Here is a 25,081-nt window from a genome sequence, read left to right as displayed (position 1 = left end):
CAAAAAACTATCTGTCATTATGAACTTTCATTATTATTTGACAAAACACCATGAATTACAGATATATATATGTTATATTCAGATGCTTATTATAGGTGTAACAAAGGGTCTGATGATAATTTGGTAAAAGGTTTGTGATGTGTCTGCATTGACAGTACATAGAAATTTTGATTTTGTTGATAAATGATGAGATTCTTTTACAACCTTCCGTGCCCTCATAATAGTAATAGCAAGGTACCATTCAATTAAAGATATATTATGCTCAAGTTTGATAATTCCAAATATTGATGATTGCTATACAGTCTCTATGTCATTATAAAATGAACATGTTTTAAGTGCTCTCAGTGTAGAGACTTGAGAATATATCTTTGAATGTTACTTCAGAGCAAGAGTGATGTTAAACCATGTTTTTTTACTTTTTTAAGGCCCGGGGATGGTTATCCTAGTTTAATAGGAAGTCCCGAGGATAGCGTAACACGGCGACAACAGAGAGGTCGAGACTCTATGGATGATCCTGATAAGGTAAAAATTTGTATAAATTCTTTTATTTAGTGAAACTTTTCATGTTTGTAATTAATGGATTGTATGAGACGTCATGAGTTGAAACCACACTCAAGCAACTGTTTTGTTAGGGAATGTTTTATTCTGTTTAGTCATTATGATTTATGTGTGTTTAAACTCAAGAGACAATTTTATGAAAAACTTTCACGAGATACAAGCTTAAGGATATGAAGACAACAGGACTTTCTTAATTTGTTTTTTAAAGTGCATAAGTAACTCTGCCTTGCCTAATTTTGGACTTTTTGCCTTTTGTTCTTTTTGACACTTTGTCCGTGACTTAACTCTGAAACTACAAGAGTTATCAACAAAAACATTGTAGGTAGATAGATCTCATTATGTACAAGAACGGAAACTCTGCCATTCCTAATTGGAGTTATTGCCCTTTTTAATTCTGTACAGGTGAACACACTGAATGAGCAAGAGTGGGAAAAACTTCAGCAAGCTAACGTTTTAGCAAATGTGCAACACGCGTTTGAATCCAGTGATACGGAAGGCTCGGACGGAAATGATAGCCTTATTGGTGCTTTTGATATGCTATCACCATCTGGACATACAGACGCACAGACACTGGCCATCATGTTACAGGAACAGCTTGATGCTATCAATAATGAGATTCGGTGAGTAGTTTCTGCTTTGTTGGCCTTATTACAATTGATGGTTTTTCATACATTATTACTACTGTGCTTTATAGGGGATTTAACATATAAGGGATCCGAATTTTTCAAGTTTTAGATATTTCTACTTAAAGACACTTTCCCTCATCTAATTACTTTAACATAATTTGCAAATTCAATGGAAAAAAATGTATGTTCTATATAAAACATTCAGGCAAAAGTGTTTCTCAGAAGTTGTATTAAATGAAATCATTTGATAGAGGATATTGAATGAGTGTAGTTTAATACTAAATTTATTGAACTCGTTGAATAAAATCACATTATGCGAGCCTCTGGCGAGCATAATATTGTTTTATTCAACGAGTTCAATAAATTTAGTATTGAATCTACACGAATATAATATTCTATTTATCACATAATATAAAATAAGAACAATAAACTGTAAAAATGAGTAATTTTTCAACGACGTGCCTATAGTGTAACGCTAACATTAGCGCGCTTTAACGCTATGTTTCTATATAGCGCAAATGACGTCACGTCAAAGTGATATTACACTAGTTTATTTAATGCTTTCCAGTGTTTTATTACAATATATCAGATGATTATATTCTGATAAACCACTAGTGAAATTTATAAAATATAATTTTCACTGTAGCCGGACTATATCTGAATGCGGATGAAAAGAAAATCATAACCAAATGGAATAACAGGCAGAAATAAATGCCGTCATACGTAAATTTGCTTAATTAGGAAAAGAAAGTCAATGTCATCATACATCATGTTAAAAATTTAACAAAATTACAGAAATTTAACAGAACTATATTTCAAAACTTATGATGTGACGTCATGCTATCATGACGTCACAAAGGAGAATGCGCGACGTTACGCGGCAAATTCAGTAAAAAAATACTTAAAATCACTTAAAAAGCATAAAATAAAAAGAAAATTTATTTGTTTTACATATAAGATTGAAATATATTTCATTCGTGAACACCAGCTATTATATTTTCACTCGTGGCTACGCCACTCGTGAAAATATTGCATCTGGTGTTCACTCAGTGAAATAATATTTCAATCTTACATGCAAAACAAACAAATATCCTCTATATAATATCGTTTTTATTAAATGGCTTTATTACACTCCTGCGCCGCGGTTTATGTGATAAAGTAAGATATTAAATGGATTTGGATAGGAAAAATAGGGGTCTTCTGGAAACTATATTACATAGCTTCAAAGATATACTATGCTCAAATTTGATATAAGAAGAGATTGATAATTGCTACACAGTCTCTTTGTAAATATAAATCTCTTTGTAAATATAAATTAAAAATGTTTTGACTTCACACAAAGTAGATATGTTATGTTTAAAATTCTACACACTATAGGTGGTCACAATATGAAAATATAGCGTTGGCATTTTTTTTATGAAAAGACCAACTTTACTTGACCTGTAACAGGGAACACAGCCTCACATACATAGTTTATTCATCTATTATTCAAATTAGACATATTCGGTAAGAATTTCAATAAATTGATAAAAATATTTTACTCAAGGTCGGGCATAGTACATCTTTAACATGTGATGTATGCAGCACTGAGACATGTTTTTTCTATAAGAGATTTGAATTGTTTTGTTATGTTACAGTTTAATCCAGGAGGAGAAAGAATCTACTGAACAGCGAGCCGAGGAACTTGAAAGCAGGGTAGGAAGTGGTAGCCTAGAAGCTCTGTCCAGCAGATGGCTGTCCGATAGGTCCCCCACCCAGTCCGGTCCCACGTCCCCAACCTCTCACTTTGCCCAGCACACAGCACGCACATCCGAGCACATTTCGCTTCTCAACGCTAGTTCTACTGTAAGTGTAGGCTTGAGTGTACCCCACCCACTCCCCCCCACGTTCTCTTATTCTTTTGTGTGTGTGGAAAAGAAAACTATGCAAGAAAAATTACCTCCCTTTACATAGCTTGGTTGTAATGTATCCTCCCTCCATGGTATTTTGTTATAAAGTGTCATATAATGTCATTATTGCATGAAGCAATATGAAAACATAGGTACTATTAATGCATAACGGAATATCACCAATAACATATAGAATCTACAAAGACTTGTGTAGAGATATTCGCAAGCAATGATATTTATGTCCGCTTAATATGTCAAAGTTAAAGCTTTTGGTATGGCTTGACAGTTTTATTAAACAGAAAAGCTTACTAATCGTTTCAGACTACTAAAAATACTTAAAACACAAGTATTTTCATGTTGTCATGTGCTCATGTGCTCAGTATAATATAATCACAGATAATGGTCTGTTTGCCTCTTGTGTAAAAGTTGAAGTATATATATTGTTGTTAGGTGGGCGTTTGACTTGGCACAACTGTGGTTGTTCATTGAAAGTTTAATTCTGTATTGAAAGTATTTCAATTTTGTAGTGATTTGTTGTGTCCTATTTCTATACTTTGATATAAATTATGTCCAAGGACATAACCACTGGTCATAGCTACCATCAAATCAATTAAGTGAATATGTACCATTATATCAGTTAAGATTATGTACATTTACCATCAAATCTATTTAGAGAAAAGCTATCATCAATTCAAGGGAATATCTACCTTCAAATCAATGAAGAGAATAATTACCAGAAAATCAATTAATGGAATAGTTATCATAAAAATAATTAAGGGAATAGCTACCATAAAATCAATTAAGAGAATGTCTATCTTCAAATCAAATTAGGGAATAGCTACCATCAAACCAATTAAGGGAATATATACCTTATAATCAATTAAGGGAATAGCTACCATAAAAAACAATTAAGGGAATAGCTTCCATCAGATCAATTAAGGGAATAGCTTCCATCAATTCAGTTGAGGGGAAAGCTACCATCAAATCAATGAAGGGAATAGCTTCCATCAAATCAATCAAGTGAATAGCTACCATCAAATCAATTTAAGTTGTAGCTACCATTAAATCAGTTAGTTATAACTATTATCAAGTCAATTTAAGTTATTACTGCCATTAACTGCCATAAATACAATTTAGGGAATATTGCCATCACTTCAATTAAGCCATTAAAGATGTACTAACAATTGACTTGAGCTGGTTGAGCATAAAATTGCATATGGTTAACGGAGATCCCCTATTTCATATGTTTTGTGAACGTTTTTAACTTTTTATTTGTAACCCGAATATGATTTAGAGCACAACTTTGTTAATAAGCCCGAACACTACCATGGTAAACCTCTGAAAACAAAAAGGAAATTGAATTGAAATAAGTTGACATGATTTACCACTTTTGTTGCTGTTTGTAAATAGACCTTAACTATAAAGGACAAATATGTGCTCCTAATATTTTCCATCCACCTTTCAAATTGATAAAGGCAATTTACAAAAATCCAATTGACAATCGTTAAAGAATAAGAAAATAGGTGTAGCTACAAAAAAAATGTGTGGGCTAGGCCATATATAGAACAGGAGGCTATTAATAGAGACAAATGCTATAAATAGACAGAATGGCTATAAATAGAGGTTGTAAGTATACAGCTTAAAGCTTGTTGATGTATTCAAGACAGTCATCTGCTGGTGTGTGCCTTTGTGTATGTATTTGTATATTTGTGGCATGTTTTTATCTGTGAAATTTGTGTGACAAAATAATAATAGGGTTGACCGCAAGACTGTTGTACGTCCTCATTTATTTCATATAAGTTACTGCAGTTTTGCAGTAAACCCTAGATAAATATCTAAATATTTAAAGTGACATTATCCTGGTTCACGTGTAAATGATGGGTGTACAGGTCAATGTTGAAATAACTGTAGATTTTGCCATATTATAATTGAGCTGCGTCATGACAAAACCAACATAATGGGTTTGCGAATAGCATGGATCCAGACCAGCCTGCACATCCACGCAGTCTGATCAGGATCCATGCTGTTCGCTATCAGTTTCTCTACTTGTTAGAGGGTTTGTAAGCGAACAGCATGGATCCTGATCAGACTGCGCGGATGCGCAGGCTGGTCTGGATCCATGCTGGTCGCAAACCCGTTATGTTGGTTTTGTCATGACACGGCTCTTATGTTGTTTATGTGTATAATCAATAACTTATGTGACTCGCAGAAAATTTTATACATTTTCTTTGGAATGTATCATTAATGTTCCATTGATAAAAAGAGTGGGGCAAAGTTTATTATTTTTAGACAGTTGTTATATTTTAGCCCAAACATTTTTCATTATCAGTTATTAGTAAATGACCATTGTAATAGTTTATCTTTATAAATATCTAGCTAATGAGCTTAACTTGATAACCCAAAAATGAGCATAATGTCACTATAAATATTTACCTTACGTTTTATTGGAGAACCATATATATAGACATAATTGAGACGTGTCATGACAAAACCAACGTAATGAGTTTGCGACCAGCATGGAACCAGACCAGCCTGCGCATCCGCGCAGTCTGATCAGGATCCATGCTGTTCGCTATCACTTTCTCTACTTGTTATAGGGTTTGTAAGCAAACAGCATGGATCCTGATCAGACTGCGTGGATGCGCAGGCTGGTCTGGTTCCATGCTGCTCGCAAACTCATTACGTTGGTTTTGTCGTGACGCGGCTCATATGTATGATTATGTTTAGTATTTGATGTAAATCTTTGTGCAAACATTTATTCTTGTCAAATACAAGATTCATTTATCTCACTTTATAAGTGGTAAATCTCATTTTTTTATGGACTCAGCATAGCATTTATAGATCACATACATGTACATGTTTTATTTACTATGAGTGATTATATGATTTGTAAAGGTTATACTGCTCTATGAAAAAGAAAGACAAACTTCATACATAAATACATGTACATTAAAAAAAACAATTCGATTTTTTCAATATAATAACTTACTGCCATAAATTTTCATTTGCACTGTTTCATGAGTGATAAGGTAACTTTGAAAAATAGTTCATATTGAAATATATGTTTAGAGTAGGACGTTTTTTTTTTACAAATTTTCATAATAGTGTACTAAAACATTAATATCATTTTAAAACTGGAAAAGCTACCTGTTATCATTTAAAGAGAAATGTTATTACAGCTCTTGCTTATTTGCTTATTTTTCACATGACAGGAAAATCACCTCACCCTTTACAGAGATGGTGTAATATAAAATTCCAGTGCAGGAAAAAATAAATTTTTGGTTGATTCAAATTTGATCCATTACAAAACTGGGCTGAAACATGTTACTTTTGTAATTGTAATCATAAATGCTAACAGGTAGTTTTAAGTCATAGAATATAATTGAGCCACGTCACGACAAAACCAACATAATGGGTTTGTGACCAGCATGGATCCAGACCAGCCTGCGCATCTGAGCAGTCTGATCAGGATCCATGCTGTTCGCTTAGAAACCCTATAACAAGTAGAGAAACTGATAGTGAAGATCATGGATCCTGATCAGACTGCGCAGATGCGCAGGCTGGTCTGGATCCATGCTGGTCGCAAACGCAATACGTTGGTTTTATTGTGACGCGGCTCATATTGTTTATCATAGATTAGGTTCTGATTTATACTGATGATAATCAATGTAACAAAGCTTTCACACTATAGTAATACATACATATAATGACTCACTTTTTGGAAAAATTTCGTAAAATTTTCTCAGTGTACAAATTATATGTACTTGCCTTATATGTACACATATATTAAATGATCATCAGTGTTTCTGGAAGGTTTAAAAATAAGCTTCCTCTATGAAACCATTCAATTCATATTTCATAATCATATTTGAGTGAAATATGTTTTAAATTTATTTTATGTGAGCCAGTGAATGGTCTTACATGCTTTAAGGTATTATATCCATCAATGCATTCTATTGATTTTTCAATGTACCCTTAGTTGTGAGAAGAGTAAATGGTCTAGTTGACAATGTGTCTACCTATAAACAGAGGAATTGTGTTGTTTTTTTCTAGCCATACCGGGATCATAATGTTTGCTGATATAACTTAAGTAGATTAGTTCAAGGATACTGAATCATGCATTAGTCAGTTCAAATAAGCTAGGAATGGACGGCCTAGCCGAGTGGTTAATAATTAGGGATTTCTAGCTGTGTGTGGTCAAACCCCCTGTCTGGGGCAAGCCTTTGTTTCCTTGAGCAAGAAATAAAACACTCATTTGTTAGCAGGAACAGATTTAAGGGTATGTCTATAAACTTACTGCTTCCTATACAACCAAACTAAAGTAAGTTTTGTATAAACTGAATAGGCTTTATGATTACATCCAAATCAAGCTACATTAAATAATAAACTTAACTATGTCACTTTGAGTATGTAAGCTAAGTTTGAAAAGCATTTAGTTGACAAGATTGTTTTCAGCCCCTTGTCGTTTAGATGCTTTTTGAAATGTTCAAAATACACAAAAAAAGTGTTGAAATATGTTGAATTTATCTCAAACTTTGATGGATTTATTACCTTAATAAATGTACTTGATCAATTGATTGGTAATTAGAAAGAAACATCGATGCTTGTACAATAATTAAGATGTTTAGTTACATATACTGACAGTTTATGAATATATTCAGTCTTATTTGAACTTTGTCAATTTTTTTTTAAAAATTGGGAAAAAAAATGAGACTTAACTTTTTTTAAATGAATTTGATGGAAACAACAGCAAGTTATGTCTCATTTATTTATTCATGATAAATTGATTTCAGTATTATGCTTAGTACATGATAGTGTTTTAAGTGATCTTTACGGCAGTGATATAAAATGCTTATTTAAAGTTTTAATGAGAAGCAAGGCTGTTCTTTTTTGATGTTATAATATTGAATTTATTTAATATCTGTCAGTATTATCAGTACAAACCAACTAGTATATTAAACAATACAGCAACTGCAGGGGCGGCAAAATCACTTGTCCATATTGTCCAGTTTGTTCTACAACCTGTTCATAGACAAGTGAAGTTTTTTTCCCCAGAATTTACTTTATAGATATCCTGCAGACAAGTAAAGAAATGATTTAGATATAACAGAAAAGCAGGTGGAAATCAGATTTTGCCACGCCTATAGTTATAGAGTAAAAAGTACATTGTAACATGATCATTATTAAATTTTGTTCTTGAATTACGCTGAGAGTTTTGTGGTGCCCTCTAGGGTCTTATAGGAGTTGCCATTTCACATGGACTTCAATTAAACATGTGTCAGGGCGGAAGAAATACTTTAAAGCGAGTTTTCGCCAACTTGATACCGTTTCTGAGACAAGTTTAATGAATGATCATAAGAAATGACAATGAAAATAAGATTTATTTCAATCACATGATATTGTAAAGCTAAATTGATATCCTAAGCATCAAAATGATCGTTTGATAGGACAGTCTTTAAATGAGGACATCGACCTTTGACGTAATATAGGAATGATGATTTCATAATGTTTTAAAATAAACTTTAGGCACCCTGCAGATGATTTGCTAGGGAGTTTTGATTCTTTCATATGAGGAAGCTATCCAACTAGCTTATGGAATGTTTGTGGTTATTATATTCAGGTGCCTGTTTCTGACTGAAATATTGCATGGAGATGCATTTGAGGTCTTTCTCCACCAGTAAAGCTGGAAAGTCACCATATGACCTATACTGTGTTGGTGTGACATAAAATCCAACAAACAAAAAAGAATGATGTTTTTTTTCACAGGCTAGGGAAGCAGCCCTTTATATTTTTTTTGGGAAAATAATATGTTGTTTTTATAAAAGGGGAAGAAAAAACTTAATGCCAATTCAATATTGGGGAAAAATGCATGATTTTTAAGAATTTTTCTTTTGGGGAAGATGGCCTTAAACGGCCATTGCCATAGAAGGAAAATAAGCATTGAATGTTGATATTCATCAAAAGGAAACAATATCATGTGATTGATGATGATGATGACTATGCCTTTACTATGCTTGTAAGAGAATGATGATTTGCAGTGTAACTAATATTGTTCTAACAATTTGTACTTAGCAGGCCCCGGCAGCCTCAATGCCGTCACATCTTTATACGTACTCCTCCTCTAGCCCACAACTTGCCACAACTGCTACAGCCGATAGCACTCCACCCCCGGTAAATATATCTTATATATTCATCACAAGTTCTTAGCTTATTAGTAAGTTGTCACCACAGCGTCATATCTGGTGTATGTATTTTGTGTTCGTATTGTAATGTCTTTGTTAAGAGAGGCCATGACAAGGTATAGAAAATTTTTCATTGCAACCTTTTATCAAAGGAATGTTGCCTTAAGCCTTAGTTTGATATGCCAACTCCGGGTAAAGTTCCATGATGCCAACTCGGGTAATATTCAATATTCTGCCAGAACACAAATTTTCCCTATTGAACATAGGAGAACCGAAAGTGTGTTATTATGCAATAAAATCACTGTTTAATGTTCTATATTTAGATACATGACATAATCACTATTCATGTGACGTAACCACTAAAAATGTGACGCGCTAAAAATAAGTACGGAAACAAGTAGGGCGCAATTTAGCTTAATATCAGGTAAGGAAGCATTTGTTTGTTGTTAGAATCGAAATAATACATCCAAATTGGTGATTTTATTGCTTGATAATGCAATGGAATGACAGATTTCAAGGTAACCTTATGCTTAGGTATTGCAACAATATTCAGGTGCAAGAGGGATTATTGTTCCATGAGGTAATTTAGTCTTGTTTTCTTTCTTCTGTACCCTTTGGAGCATTAATAAAATAAACAAAATCAAGGGAGACCAGGCACATTCAGGTGATGTATTTAAAGATATATTTATATTGAATTGTTATCGAGCCATCTGGCAAAACAGTCTTTCAAAATATTTTGGCATAACCCATTTATTCTAAATAGTGACTGATGTTAAAAAAACACCTGATTTTTAAAAGGCAGCATTTCTGTATAGAGTTGTTCTTGTAAGACAACAGACATAGTTACATCATTTGTATTATGTACAGAGTGCAGTGATTAAAGCATGGCTTGATATAAGATAATATACTAAGAATAACATTAGAAATTTAACATAGTACACTTAGAAATTAGAAATGTTAACTTCCTTTAACAGATTTGATTAGAATAGAACTTCTTTTACTGACATAATTATAATAAAATATATACTCACTAAGTTATTCTTCACATAAGTGTATGTAGACCCTTATATAACTGTCCTTTTAGAGAAATCATTTATGATGCAGTGTTCACAGTTTTTGTTTTGTGAGGTTTTACAATATTTGTGGTAAAAGTTTATACAACATGTAAGTTTTGTCACGTTGCAGCAGTACAGTAGGGATGACAGTTCTATAAAAGATGACAGTGTACAAATAGTATGTGAAACCAGTCCTCCCAACACGCCCAGGTCTCTACGTCTCGAGCGTCTACAAACTGCGCTGTCACAGAGTGCCGAGGGTAGTCCTAGGTTTGTATGTTTTATATCTGTTCATAACCATGTCTAATTCTGTTCATAACCATGTCTAAATCTGTTCATAACCATGTCTAATTCTGTTCATAATTATGTCTATAACTGTTCATAACCATGTCTAATTCTGTTCATAACCATGTCTAATTCTGTTAATAACCATCTCTTATTCTGTTCATAACCATCTCTTATTCTGTTCATAACCATGTCTAATTCTGTTCATAACCATGTCTTATTCTGTTCATAACCTTGTCTTATTCTGTTCATAACCTTGTCTAATTCTGTTCATAACCTTGTCTAATTCTGTTCATAACCTTGTCTAATTCTGTTCATAACCATGTCTAATTCTGTTCATAACCATGTCTAATTCTGTTCATAACCTTGTCTAATTCTGTTCATAACCTTGTCTAATTCTGTTCATAACCATGTCTAATTCTGTTCATAACCATGTCTTATTCTGTTCATAACCTTGTCTTATTCTGTTCATAACCTTGTCTAATTCTGTTCATAACCATGTCTAATTCTGTTCATAACCTTGTCTAATTGGGGCCCTATGTCGACAAAATAGTTATAATCCAGTTAAGGGTCTTCAAATTATTTTTTGACAACCATGTGAAGTTGGGTAATCAAACTTGAAATCTGGCTTTATTTGCCTGATTGGTTAATCTAAAATGCATGCCTCCAGATTCATGCTAATTTCATGGAAATTTTGAAAATGTTTTTAAAAGTAATATACTGTTAAAGGAACAAAAAAAAGTAAATTACATATTGCAAATGGCACTTACCAGCCATGTAAATTACCAAAAAGATGTGAAATATGGGAAAAAAGGCGGAGCTAACAAGTGAGAGACAGTTGTAAGACAAGGGGCTTAATTCTGAAAGCTATATTTTTGGAGTTATGTCCCTTTTTAACTTAGAATTTTTGTCAAAAGTGGTTATTTTAACAGATGAGCGTTAACACTGTAGGCCCTATGCGGTGCTCTTGTATTAAACTAAGATATATTGTGAATATCTCATTTTATGATTACAGTCGAACTGTTATAGACACAACCAGTAGTACTTTATCCAGCACGGCCAGTAGTCAAGATTCTCTACATAAACATCAAAAGAAGAAAGGAATTAAAAGTTCTATAGGAAGATTGTTTAGTAAAAAGGAAAAACAGAAACAGAAAGGTGCATTAGGGAGAGACATGCCAGCTGGTAACTATTTCTGTCCTATCTTAAAACTAACATTATCAGGATTATTTTTTAATCAGGAATTTTAATTATTTCTAAAATCAGGATTTTAGATTTTTTCTTAAATTGAGATTTGGGATTATTTTTTAAATCAGAATTTTTGATTATTACTTTTAGGCCGTAAAATACAAATGTATACAAGTCAGACAAATAGAGGATATTGAATTTGAATAAAGTTATAATATGGAAGCCTTTTACAAGCATGATATTATTTTTATTATTCAACAAGTTCAATTAATTCAGTATTGAAATTACACAAAAATAAAGAGTGAAAAAGAGTGATTTTTCAATGACTCGCCTAAAGCGTAATGCTAACATTTAGCGCGTCTTTACACTATGTTTGTATAACGCAAATGACATCATGTCAAAATAAATGCACGGCCATGCAATACCATTTTTACGGAGTAGCAAAATTGTCACGGGTATGTGATAAAATGGCTAAATACATGATTGTCATGATTATTTTAGAAAACCCTAACCCTGTTATTGTACAAAGCACAGGTTAAACTTTTATTGTACTGTTTATAGGAGCAGGTTATATAGATGCTGGTGAGGGCGCTACAGATACTCTAGGCCGGGGACTTGGGCAATCAGAATTTGATAGGAGAAAGAAACGAAAGTAAGTTCACTTCAGTACATTGTTTACTTTGCTTTTGATTTGTTTGAAAGTGATGGTTTTGCATGAAGCCAAGTTTTACAAGTTTTAGTGAAAAAGGTAGTCATTTCCTTTTCCATTTCACAATCACTGTTGTGAATTTTAATTGAACTGGGGATAGTGAATTCTGCTATCCAACTTACTTAAAGAAGGTTAAAAGGGGGCGTCCATGGCCAAGTGGTAAGGTTGTTGACTTCAAATCACTTGCCCTCCCTCCCCTATTGTTCAGGGTTCGAATCCTGACATGTGAGGAAGCTATCCAGCTAGCTTCGAAATGTTGGTGGTTCTACAAGGGTGCCAGTTCAGGTCTAAAATAATGCATGGAACGGCACCTGAGATCATCCTCCACCAGTAAAGCCGGAAAGCTTCCATATGATCTATACTGTTTTTGATACCACATAAACCCCCCCCCCCCCCCCCCCCCCCCCCCCCCCAAAAAAAAAAAAAAAAAATTGACTGTCATCAGATCTACCATAATATGCCAGAAGTAGTAAAAAGAAACAGGCCCTTGTGATCTGCTTTTAACAATAAAGGTTAAATATGGCTATATGATCTTATGTGTTTGATTTGTTCATATAATGTATTGCAGAGAGGAATTACTAGAGGAAGCTATGAAGGCAGGAACACCATTTGCTCTCTGGAACGGTCCAACTGTTGTTGCCTGGCTAGAGGTACGGTGTTATAATTATCTTCTTTACCCCTTTGTTTATATAAACATCTTTATTTTATGAAAGTTTTATAATCTCAAAAGTTATAAAATGTAGTTGAAATAGAATTTGTTCATTGCAAGCTTGAAATCCTTACCTGGTTTGGTTAAGCTAGTGAATTAGAATAAAGTACAAGCACAAATTTGATGTTTATATCTCTACCTTGGTTATGTTTACATTTTTCTAAAATCTTGTTTAGTTTAATTTTCAAGTTATTAATGATCATATATGTTTAATAAATCAATATGTTCCACAAGCTTTATAGGCAAGGGATGCAAATGTTGAAAAATTGAGAAAAAAAATAAATGTTTAAATGGTATCATATGAATTGTAGAAATGAGCAAATGTTCTACCTTGCCAATTAGTCCAATATGTTGATTTGAAAAATCTAGAAAAATTCTTACAGTAGATTTACTGTCATGTTTGTTAATAACTTATACAGAACATAAATAATTTCAGCTGTGGGTTGGAATGCCAGCATGGTATGTAGCAGCGTGTAGAGCGAACGTTAAGTCCGGTGCAATTATGTCTGCGTTATCAGACCAAGAGATTCAGCGCGAGATAGGCATTAGCAATCCACTTCACCGTCTCAAACTTCGCCTAGCCATTCAGGAAATGGTCTGTCTCACCAGCCCCTCAGCTCCAAGAACTTCTCAGGATGTAAGGATATTTTAAGATTTTGTGTGCGATTTTGTGAAGTTTTTTCGGAGCGAAATTGAGTTTCAAAAACCTAAAAACCGTAAAGGTTTGAAATTATGGGATAGATCAGCCTGGGAACTTAAAACATAAAAATATATGTAGCTAATGATATTTGAAAAATCTTGAAATTGAAAATCTTTTAGTTTGTGTGATCCTTAGCCATATTTGATTTGAAGGCATTTACATGCATGTCAATTTATGGTTGTTTTTCTCAATTAGCATGATAATATCTGGAAAAAAAAAGGGTGAGTGAATAAACCAGGGCACAAGAAAAAAATAAATAAGTTATTCCCTAGAATTCTATTCTGTGAACAGATATAGATTTGTATTTTGATTTGTACATAGTACATGCTGGTACACAATTTTGTAAGACAATTCTAAATAGGATTTCTATACAAATTTATTTATAATGAACTATTAACATACCTTTACCTTAAAGCTGTATGCAGATTCATGCTAATTTTTATGAAAATTTCAAAAATGTATTTAAAAGTAAAATGCTGTGAAGTGAACAAACAAAGTAATGCACACATTGCAAACAGCACTAATAATCCATCTAAATTACCAAAAAGAGGTCAAAAGAGGTCTGGATCCATGCTGGTCGCAAACCCATTATGTTGGTTTTGTCGTGACGCGGTTCAAATACAATGTTAATTCATATAAAAAGATATCATATTTTATTATTTCAGTCTCTAGCATTTGGTGACATGAATCATGAGTGGATTGGCAATGAGTGGTTGCCTAACCTAGGTCTACCTCAGTATAGGAGTCATTTCATGGAATGTCTTGTAGATGCTAGAATGTTAGACCATTTAACTAAAAAAGACTTACGAGGGCAATTAAAAATGGTGGATAGCTTTCATAGGTTTGTATAGAATGAATTATACATTGTAATAAAAATAATAAATAATTGTTGATTTTTTTTTCCCCTGCAATAATTTTGAATCAGCGATGATATATATTTTGAATCCCCTCTCATATGATGGTAAAAGGGCTCAAATCCACAAACCCCATGGCCTCTGCTTCTCTCTAAAAGCTGATTAACAGGTATTGATAATGATAGTTAGGAAATGTTCTGCCCCATGTGGCTTAGGGGTGGCTTTTATGAGTTGAAACATCAGATTGAACCCTGTGTAACCTTTTGTGATCGTTAGAAGCGACTAAATGGGTTTGAATTTTTAAAGTCTATGCATATCTTAGCTCCAGCAGGTGAGTTTTGACCCCTTGTGTAGCTTAAAGTTTGTAACACCCGAGGTTAGCCAAAATATTTTTTCCTGTGTTGATGCCACATGACCTTAACTGTGTTGGTGTGCCGTAAATCCAAACCAAACAAAGTAAACAAAAAAAAAAGTGATCTGTTATTTATTCACATAATTTAAGATTTAATCTTGTAATTTCAGGACCAGTTTGCAATATGGTATAAATTGTTTAAAACGAGTTAATTATGATAAAAAGGAATTGGAAAGTAGGCGAGAGAAAACTGCAGAAGAAAATACAGGTAAATATTTATTACTTCTATCTAACGAAACTTACCTTTTTGCATAATGGTTCTAGTTTTTGTCTCATCTATATTGTTCTAGAATTAAAGCCATTTCAAGAACATAATTATTATAACTTATATACTGTGAGTTCACTTAACTATGTGGCCATGAAATTTCATGGTTTTGTCACAAAGGATGCCCGTTCGTGCCTGAAATAATGCACGGAAGGGCACCTGAGGTCTTCCTCCACCAGTAAAGCTGGAACGTCGCAATATGACCTAAACTGTGTCGATGTGACGTAAAACCCAAAACAAACAAACAAACAAATTGTCACAAAGGACATTTTCATCAGAAAGAAGTTTGCTGTAGTTATTTACATATATACATTTTTCTCCCCTTTAATTTCAGATGTGTTAGTGTGGACCAATGAAAGAATTACAAAATGGGTAATATGTATAGGGCTAAGAGATTATGCAAATAATCTGCACGAATCTGGCGTACATGGGGCGCTTATTGCACTAGACGAAAGCTTTGATCATAATAGTATGGCTTTAGCATTACAAATACCAACACAAAACACAACTGTAAGTGTTAAGAAGCTTTATATTACCGTATTATGTAAATGTTGTTTTTTTTGGTTAACTTTTTATACTTGACCTTTAACCTTCTGGAACCGAAACTGATTAGCTGTTACCACCAGTATAGAGCTAGCCCAGCCTGTGTGTCTTCACTGTCTGACTAGGCTCCATACTGTGAGAAGCTCAATTTTTAGCTTGACTATTCGAAGAATAAGTAGAGCTATCCTAGTACCCCAAGTGTCAGCGTCGGCATAACCACTTATGTTAAAGTTTGCGTACCACTTCAAATATTGTCATATTTCATTGACATCTTGATTTGAAACTTAGCACACTTGTTCACCATTATGCCCCCAACCTGCACACAGGAGGAGGTAACTTTATCAAGCATTTCCCTGTATGACTTTACACTCTTGTTTGAGAGCAAAATAGGTTACTCTTCAAGGCCTATAACTGTAACATGGGTTTGGCAAATTGGGTCTTTTTTGTGTCGCCTCTACGGAGTAGTGGCGACATAGGGATCACTTCTCCGTCGTCTGTCTGTCTGTCTGTCCGTCACAAAACTTGTCCGGACTACTCCTCATAAACTACTGGTGCAATTTCATCCAAACTTTAAAGGAATGATCAGTACCAAGTCTAGTTGTGCATATTGTCAGCATTTTCCGGTTCAATGATTTTTGTCAGAGTTATGGCCCTTTACTAATTTTTATTTTTAAAGTTTGTCTGGACTACTTCTCTTATTCCATTAATGCAATTTCAATGAAACTTTACAGGATTGATCTGTAGCTCAAGTCCTTGCGCATATTGCACGGGTTTTTCGGTTGAATGACTTTTGGCTGAGTTATGGCCCTTTGATAAAAAGGTGTTTTTTTCTGTGTGTTGCCAGATACACAAAAGCTTGTCCGGACTACTCCTGATAAACTACTGGTGCAATTTCATCCAAACTTTACAGGAATGATCAGTACTAGGTCTAGTTGTGCACTGTCCGTCTGTCTGTCCGTCCTTCTGTCACAAAACTTGTCCCAACATGAAATTGGCCATCATGAGGCGACACATGTGATCACTGATCGCTCTTGTTTAACTTTTTAGCTCACCTGTCACAAAGTGACAGGGTGAGCTTTTGTGATCGCTTTTCGTCCGGCGTCCGTCCGTCGTCCGTCCGTCCGTCCGTCCGTCCGTCCGTCCGTAAACTTTTACTTTAAATGACATCTCCTCATAAACCACTAAGCCAATTTCATCCAAACTTCACAGGAATGTTCCTTTGGTGGTCACCATTAAAAATTGTTCAAAGAATTTAATTCCATGCAGAACTCTGGTTGCCATGGCAACCGAAAGAAAAACTTTAAATATCTTCTTTTAAAAAACCCTAAGAGCTAGAGCTTAGATATTTGGCATGAAACATCTTCTAATGAGTGTCTACCAAGTTTGTTCAAATAAAAGCCCTGGGGTCAAAATTGGCCACGCCCCAGGGGGTCTTTGATTTTCCCTATATGCATATAGTAAAAACTTAAAAAGTCTTCTTTTAAAGAACCCAAAGAGCTAGGGCTAAGATATTTAGCATGAAACATCTTCTAATGAGTGTCTACCAAGTTTGTTCAAATAAAGGCCCTGGGGTAAAAATTGGCCCCGCCCCAGGGGGTCATTGATTTTCCCTATATGCATATAGTAAAAACTTAAAAAGTCTTCTTTTAAAGAACTCAAAGAGCTTGAGCTAAGATCTTTAGCATGAAACATCTTCTAGTGAGTGTCTACCAAGTTTGTTCAAATAAAAGCCCTTGGGTCAAAATTGGCCCCGCCCCAGGGGGTCTTTGATTTTCCCTATATGCATATAGTAAAAACTTAAAATATCTTCTTTTAAAGAACCCAAAGAGCTAGGGCTAAGATATTTAGCATGAAATTTCTCTTAATGAGTGTCTACCAAGTTTGTTCAAATGAAAGCCCTGGGGTAAAAATTGGCCCAGCCCCAGGGGGTCATTGATTTTCTCTATATGCATATAGTAAAAACTTAAAAAATCTTCTTTTAAAGAACTCAAAGAGCTAGAGCTAAGATATTTAGCATGAAACATCTTCTAATTGGTGTCTACAAAGTTTGTTCAAATAAAAGCCCTGGGGTCAAAATTGGCCCGGCCCGGGGGTCCTTGATTTTCCTTATAATTATGTGTATAGCAAAAAGTTAAAAAATCTTCTTTGAAAAAACCCAAATAGCTGGAGTTTAGATATTAAGCATGAAACATCTTCTTGTGAGTGTCTACAAAGTTTGTTCAAATAAAAGTTCTGGAGTCAAAATTGGTCCCGCCCCGGGTGTTATTGATTTTCCTTATATTTGTACAGCAAAAACTTAAAAATCTTCTTTGAAAAAACCCAAATAGCTAGAGTTTAGATATTAAGCATGAAACATCTTCTAGTAATTGTCGACAAAGTTTGTTCAAATAAAAGCCCTTGGGTCAAATTGGCCCCGCCCCAGGGGTGTCATTGGTTTAAACTATATGTGTATAGAAAAAACTTAAAAAATCTTCTTTTAAAAAAAAACCAATGAGCTAGAGCTTAGATGTTTAGCATGAAACATCTTCCTATGGGTGTCTACCAAGTTTGTTCAAATAAAAGCCCTGGGGTTAAAATTGGCCCTGCCAGAGGGGGGGGGGGTATGGAAGGAGGGGGTAGATTGTTGTTTTTCATTATATGTGTGTAGTAAAAACTTAACATCGTGAAATATCTTCTAATGGGTGTCTTCCAAGTTTGTTCAAATAAAAGCCCTGGGGTTTAAACTGGCCCCGCTCCGGGTGCCTTTATACAGGTGAGCGACCTCAGGGCCATCATGGCCCTCTTGTTACATTAACAAGGCTCTTTTACTTTTAACGAGGCTCTTTTACTATCAAGCACTGAGAATAGTCGAGTCTGCCTGCTTCGCTACCGACAGTTCTTGTTAGGTAACCCAGGCATCAGTGTTGCCATCTCACTCTTTTAGCATGCAAGTTGGTTTTTTTCAAAACTACTTAAGGGAATGGGATGGAACTTCACACACTTATTTGATAGCATAATAGGAATTCACTGTCCAAGGTCCACAACTCTCACAGGGATTTAGACAAAATTATTGCCCTTTTTTAAGATAAAAAATTCTATATTATCCAGACACTTGTTTTACCATCAAGCACTTAGAATAGTGGAGCATGCTGTCCTACTGACATCTCTTGTTGAATCTTAATATTGAACTTCCTTTTAATTTGAATGAACCATTCCGAATGAACCATTCTGAATTAAAAATAGGGTAAATCCATTGTACAAATTCAGGAGGTTAAAGGGTGCCTATTTTATGTTTTTCTTGAACAGAAATACAGAATAAAACATTTAAAGCAAATATTACTTCTATTGACTGTGCTTTCTATTTAGAAGTCAGTATTTTGGTTCATTGTCCAATTTTTTTTGGTCTTTTTCCTTATTTCATTCATGTACAATCAAAAGAAATCCATATGTAAATTCATTTTAGCATCTGAGTGCATATTTTAATGTAACTTTCTACCTCTGTATTTCAGATACGCTCAACGTTAGAGCGGGAATTTAACAATTTACTAGCCAGTGGTACGGACAGACGGTTGGACGAGGTAGGTCTGTATTGTTTTTATTTATTTTTTTCTTGTGCCCTGGCTTTGCAGTGCTTGGTTGCGGAACTTTTATTCAGTGTATCAGCCCTGTATTGGTGAGTTAACAAAAACAGCCTGTGACTTCACAACACTATTCTTGTCTGAAAACTTCGGAACATAGTTGTAGTAATAATAAATTGAGCCGTGTCATGACAAAACCAACATAGTGGGTTTGCGACCAGCATGGATCCAGACCAGCCTGCGCATCCGCGCAGTCTGATCAGGATCCATGCTGTTCGCTATCAGTTTCGGTACTTGTAATAGGGTTTATAAGCGAACAGCATGGATCCTGATCAGACTGCGCGGATGCGCAGGCTGGTCTGGATCCATGCTGGTCGCAAACGCACTATGTTGGTTTTGTCATGACACGGCTCGTATAATGTTTAAAGTTATATATTTAGATAACTTGTCCCTCGCTACTTTGAAGTTTAAGATGGCATGTGCCGGTATTTATTTGAAGCTTCACCATTGGTTATTTGCCGCTGTGTAATGTGTTTGATTTTCAACCTCTCTTGGTAATGAATTGTTACAGTTCTTAAAAATATCATATTCTGTTCTATCTTTTGTCTTGTACTCTCTGAATGAATTACAAAGAATTTAGTTGGTCAGCAGTGTCTAAAATCAAGATATTGATGAAAGCATTTTAATATTTTTAAAAAGAATTGCAAAAATCTAAATTCAGAAAATATGATTTTGTTTTTTGGTTGGGGTTCATAGCAGACTACCTGTCATATGAGAATAATGAAAATAAAAATGATGATTGTTAAAATGAAGTGTTTTGGAGTCACAGTGAGCTTATTTAACCAGAATGATACAATGTCACATTGTACCTTCACTTCAAGACCTACCTTTTATCCCCACACTCTCACATTGCACCTATACTTTACCCTTCACTCCCCCATAGTACACACATCTTGATTACATTTTCTCACAATACACATATATCTTACCTTTACTTTTTCCCCACAATGCCCACATCTGAATTACATGTTGTCACATTGCACTTATACTTTGCCCCCACAATCCCCACATCTGAATTACATGTTGTCACATTGCACCTATACTTTGCCCCCACAATCCCCACATCTGAATTACATGTTGTCACATTGCACTTATACTTTGTCCCCACAATCCCCACATCTGAAATACATGTTGTCACATTGCACCTTTACTTTGCCCCCACAATCCCCCACATCTATATTACATGTTGTCATGTTACACTCTTACTTTTCTATTCAACCCCTCTTTCACAATCCCCACATCTGAATTACATGTTGTCACATTGCATCTATACAAAAAATGTATACCCTTACAATGCCCACATTTAGATTCCACATTCTCTCCTTGCATCTATATATATAAATCTTTACGCACCCACACTGTCCATATCTGAAATTCACTTTTTATATGGAGAGTCATCATAACAAATATTTCATTTCATAAAAAAGCAGTTTTCGTAGCGAAAGTTGTTTCTTTATTCAAGGACTTTACTTTTTATTATTACATTTCAGTCAGAATTTCTCATTTTCCAACATGTCACCCAACCCCTCTGAAGAGGCACTGCTCTTATATTTCACATTATCCCCATTTATTATTGCCCTTGGTGGTGTTGTCATATTTCCAGGCATGAGACTTATTACCTGTAAATATTCTAGATATTTGGAAAATTAAACATTGAATTTTATAAGTTAAATATGTACGAAACAATTAAAGTTTCCATTTATTGATATATTATTTAAAAATTTGATGAAAATGAGAAATGAATTTCCATGAATGTAATGATGGACAGTTTTTTAATTCATTTAAGTCCTTTGAAAATTTAAGGCTGCCTAAAGGTTAAAAACTAGGACACTTCTATTTTGGTTTCAAAATGTTGAAGAGTTAATTATATAATCTCTATTTCGAAGATAGCCAAGAAAACTTAAGGGGATAAGAAGACAAACGAGGAAGAATTTGCAAGTGTACCTCACTTTTATATCCCCAATTTTACCAATTATTTTAGTAAATTGCAATACCACCTGTACAGAGCAACCCCCTTTTTTGGAGACACATATTTTGGTCATTGCTGAGAGGTGTTGCTCTATGAGAGGTTCAGTTAATTGTGAAGTTTTTTTTTCTTTTTAGGAAGAATTGATTGGGGTTATTGCTCTGCAGAGGTCCTAACTGTAGAGGTTACATTGTATAATAAAAAGAAAACCCAAAGAAATTAAAATAAAACCAAAGAAATTAAAATAAAACCAAAGAGATTGAAATAAAACCAAAGAAATTAAAATAAAACCAAAGAAATTGAAATAATACCAAAGAAATTATGCTAAGAAGTCTCATGCTTGGAATTTTAAATATTGTACTATAATTATATTGTATATACATTAACCCACAACTTACTAACACCACTGTAAAAAACAGCTGATTTAATAAACTATATACTTAATTAATATTATATAATTGAGCCATGTCATGACAAAACCAACGTAATGCATTTGCGACCAGCATGGATCCAGACCAGCCTGCACGTCCACGCAGTCTGATCAGGATCCATGCTGTTCGCTATCAGTTTCTCTACTTGTTATAGGGTTTGTAAGCGAACAGCATGGATCCTGATCAGACTGCGCGGATCCATGCTGGTGCAAACCCATTATGTTAGTTTTGTCATGACACGGCTCATATATTAAACACTTGCTTAATTTACTCATTTAATCATGGTGAAATGTCATTGAATTATTTCAACTTTAATTATACTCACAGATCAGCAGCTTCTCATACATACGACCAACTTTTCATAATCTTGATATATAATTTGCTTTCAAGCTAGGCATGCGCATTTTCTAAAATAAATCTACTTATAATTAATTACTTTAAATTATTAATGTAACATTATAACTTTCTACTAGGTGATTTTACTTTTGTTTTCCTTAAAATACAGCCAAACTTGCATTTAGAGACTATAAGATTTTGCAGGGAGTTGTATTTATTAATGGCTGAATGGTAAATGTCAATTTGAATCATTAACCATCTTCTCTCAATGGGTTTGAATCTAACATAGGATGTTGCTTGAAGATTATTTCCTGATATTTTTGTCTTTCAATTTCATTCCTATATGAAATAACTTCAGTCTAACTTAAGTTCATATCTACTTGAGTTATTTCTTGCATGTAGATCTGATTGCTGCCTTCATTGTGATTTGGATTTCCTAAGAAAGCTATTTATAGAAATGCAATTAAACCGTCCTTTACAGATAGGCATTTAATACAAAATATTGTTGTCCTTGGAAGAAAAACAAATTGTTGACTTTTGTTAGAAAAAAAATGTTTTAAGTTATTGGAACAAAGTGGAAATAATAGATTTCAGTTTTTAATGGGAAAGATTATTTTACCAGTTTACTTGCCGACTAAATGGACATCGTCCTTTGTCCTTTAAATCGTGAAAATTACCTACTCAGTATTGGTTTTCAGTGGTTAAAATTAGAAACAGCATCGTTTTCAAAATTGTGACAGCTCGCTGATGATTGACTATTTAAAAGGTCACAAGAAGGTGACAGCCTATTGGTGGCCGTCAGATCCTTAATATGCATTGGGTTAATTATGTGCTGATGTTAATCAGATTAAAATAACTTCAAATATCTTACATTCTGCCTCTGTGCTTTTGAAATATGCCTGGGAGATTTCGTCCTTTATGTTAGGAAATATTAGGGTGAGCATCAGATAAGTAATCCAGGAATTGTTGGTTCTATATTTCTTTGGTGAGACAAAATTTCTCCTGGAAATTAATCTGGGACATTCATGAGTCTTATGGTCATTTGTCTCTTACGGCTGATTCAGAAATCATGTCGGATTAGTAGTTGGTCACTTGAAGAGAAACGGGTCATTACTTGTTAGTTAATCAGGAAAGATGCTTAGATGGTATGACAGACAAGATATGGCAAAATATTATATTAAAATGGGCGTAAAACCGAGAAAAACAAAAACAATTTTAAATATTTGCGTTCTTACTCAGGCTCTCACTCATACATTAACTAATGCATGATAGGGTGTCTTGGGACTTCCCCTACCAGTAAAGCCTGGTTGTTGCTTTGTACCATTAAGATGGTAAACTCTGTAGCAAGTTTGATTGTATTTTAAGAATTGCTTTGAAACAAATAAATATGATTGAGCTAGTTAAAATAGAGAAGAATTTTTTTAATTTCTTAGCAGATTGAACTTATTCAAGTAATGGTGACATATATATTGTTGATAATGTTTGAATTTTGGAATGCTCTATTATTTAATTTAGGGCGAAGGCGGAAAATTCCGGCGGGCACCCTCGTGGCGTAAGAAATTCCGTAATAAGGACAAGAGTAAAGACGGGAGTGAGGATGGTGAGGGTGGGGCTGAACCTGGGCAGGAGTCACCTCCGGGGCCACGGAGAGCTGCCTCCGTGGGTCCTGGCTCAGCACTTCAACAGCGTACAACTGAAACCATGAGAAACTGCTAGCCCGTACTGCATATTTAGGTCTTTGCCAATTTAAAAGTCAAGTTTTTTTTAACTTGGAAAACCGCGCTTTGCACGAGGATGAAGTTGTCACTGCCGTTCGAGTGGGCCTCGGAAACAAAAAGCCTGCAATAAGAAATATAAAAAACAAACTACAAGTGTATTCAGCAATTTGTGGTGTGTCAATGTATTGGAGATGTGCATTTTGTACACTCAAATTTTTATATAGTGAAGCAATCTGAACATTTACTGTCATCATCACACGTGTTTTTTTTGTTTCTTAATGACAGATTTTTCGTGTGTGTTCTCTAGTTGATGTAGATGTCAGATTTCTTTTCAGAGCCATATAAACTTGTCAGAATGTGAATCTAGAATTATTGACTTTAGTATTTATTATCAATATAAAAATTACTGGCCGCCTCACTTTTGTTGACAGATTTCTTGTTGAAACAGTTAATGTTACCAAGGGATAGCACTGATAAAAGACAATAATGAAATTCATTGAAATTTTATTTAACTTTAACTTAATCTTTAAAAGTAAAAATATATAGATGTCAAAAATATTTACTGTATATTCAAAGAATATGCATACAAGATATAATTTCCATGACTAGGAGCCTTGTGATTAAAAGCTGATGTGTTAAAAGTTGAATCTGGGGTCTTTCTATAGGTATTTTAAGAATTTTACTATTTCTTTAATACTGAGATTGACTCTCTGAATGTTATGAATAAAATGAGCCGCGTCACAACAAAACCAACATAATGGGTTTGCGACCAGCATTTGATCCAGACCAGCCTGGCATGCGTGCAGTCTGATCAGGATCCATGCTGTTTGCTATCAGTTTCTCTACTTGTAATTGACCAGCATGGATCCTGATCAGACTGCGTGTATGCGCAGGCTGGTCTGGATCCATGCTGGTCGCAAAAAACGCATTACGTTGGTTTGTCGTGACGTGGCTCATATTAAACAATACTATTTCATCAGTATAGAGCCCAAGTCAGCTGTATATCCAGGCAGTTTGACCAGGGTCTATACTGTTGAT

General features: G+C 34.4%; 1 protein-coding gene across 5 annotated transcripts; it reads left to right on the top strand.

Annotated features, from left to right (window-relative positions):
- Positions 1-425: 425 nt before the first annotated feature.
- LOC132748663 (liprin-alpha-1-like) lies at positions 426-24,805 on the top strand (the record flags this gene model as incomplete). Of its 5 annotated transcripts, none has more annotated exon segments than XM_060738275.1 (14): positions 426-522; positions 961-1,178; positions 2,822-2,879; positions 9,149-9,244; positions 10,441-10,580; positions 11,611-11,780; positions 12,345-12,435; positions 13,061-13,142; positions 13,638-13,838; positions 14,567-14,742; positions 15,278-15,375; positions 15,767-15,942; positions 19,464-19,532; positions 23,841-24,805. In XM_060738275.1, coding segments are annotated over 14 exon segments (1,873 nt in total), but the record flags the coding sequence as incomplete, so codon positions are not given.
- Positions 24,806-25,081: the final 276 nt, after the last annotated feature.

This window comes from Ruditapes philippinarum, unplaced genomic scaffold (genome assembly GCF_026571515.1).
Source record: "Ruditapes philippinarum isolate M1 unplaced genomic scaffold, ASM2657151v2 ctg13008_1_1_1_1, whole genome shotgun sequence".
Classification (NCBI taxonomy): Eukaryota; Metazoa; Mollusca; class Bivalvia; order Venerida; family Veneridae; genus Ruditapes; species Ruditapes philippinarum.
This window is presented reverse-complemented; position numbering and strand designations above follow the sequence as displayed.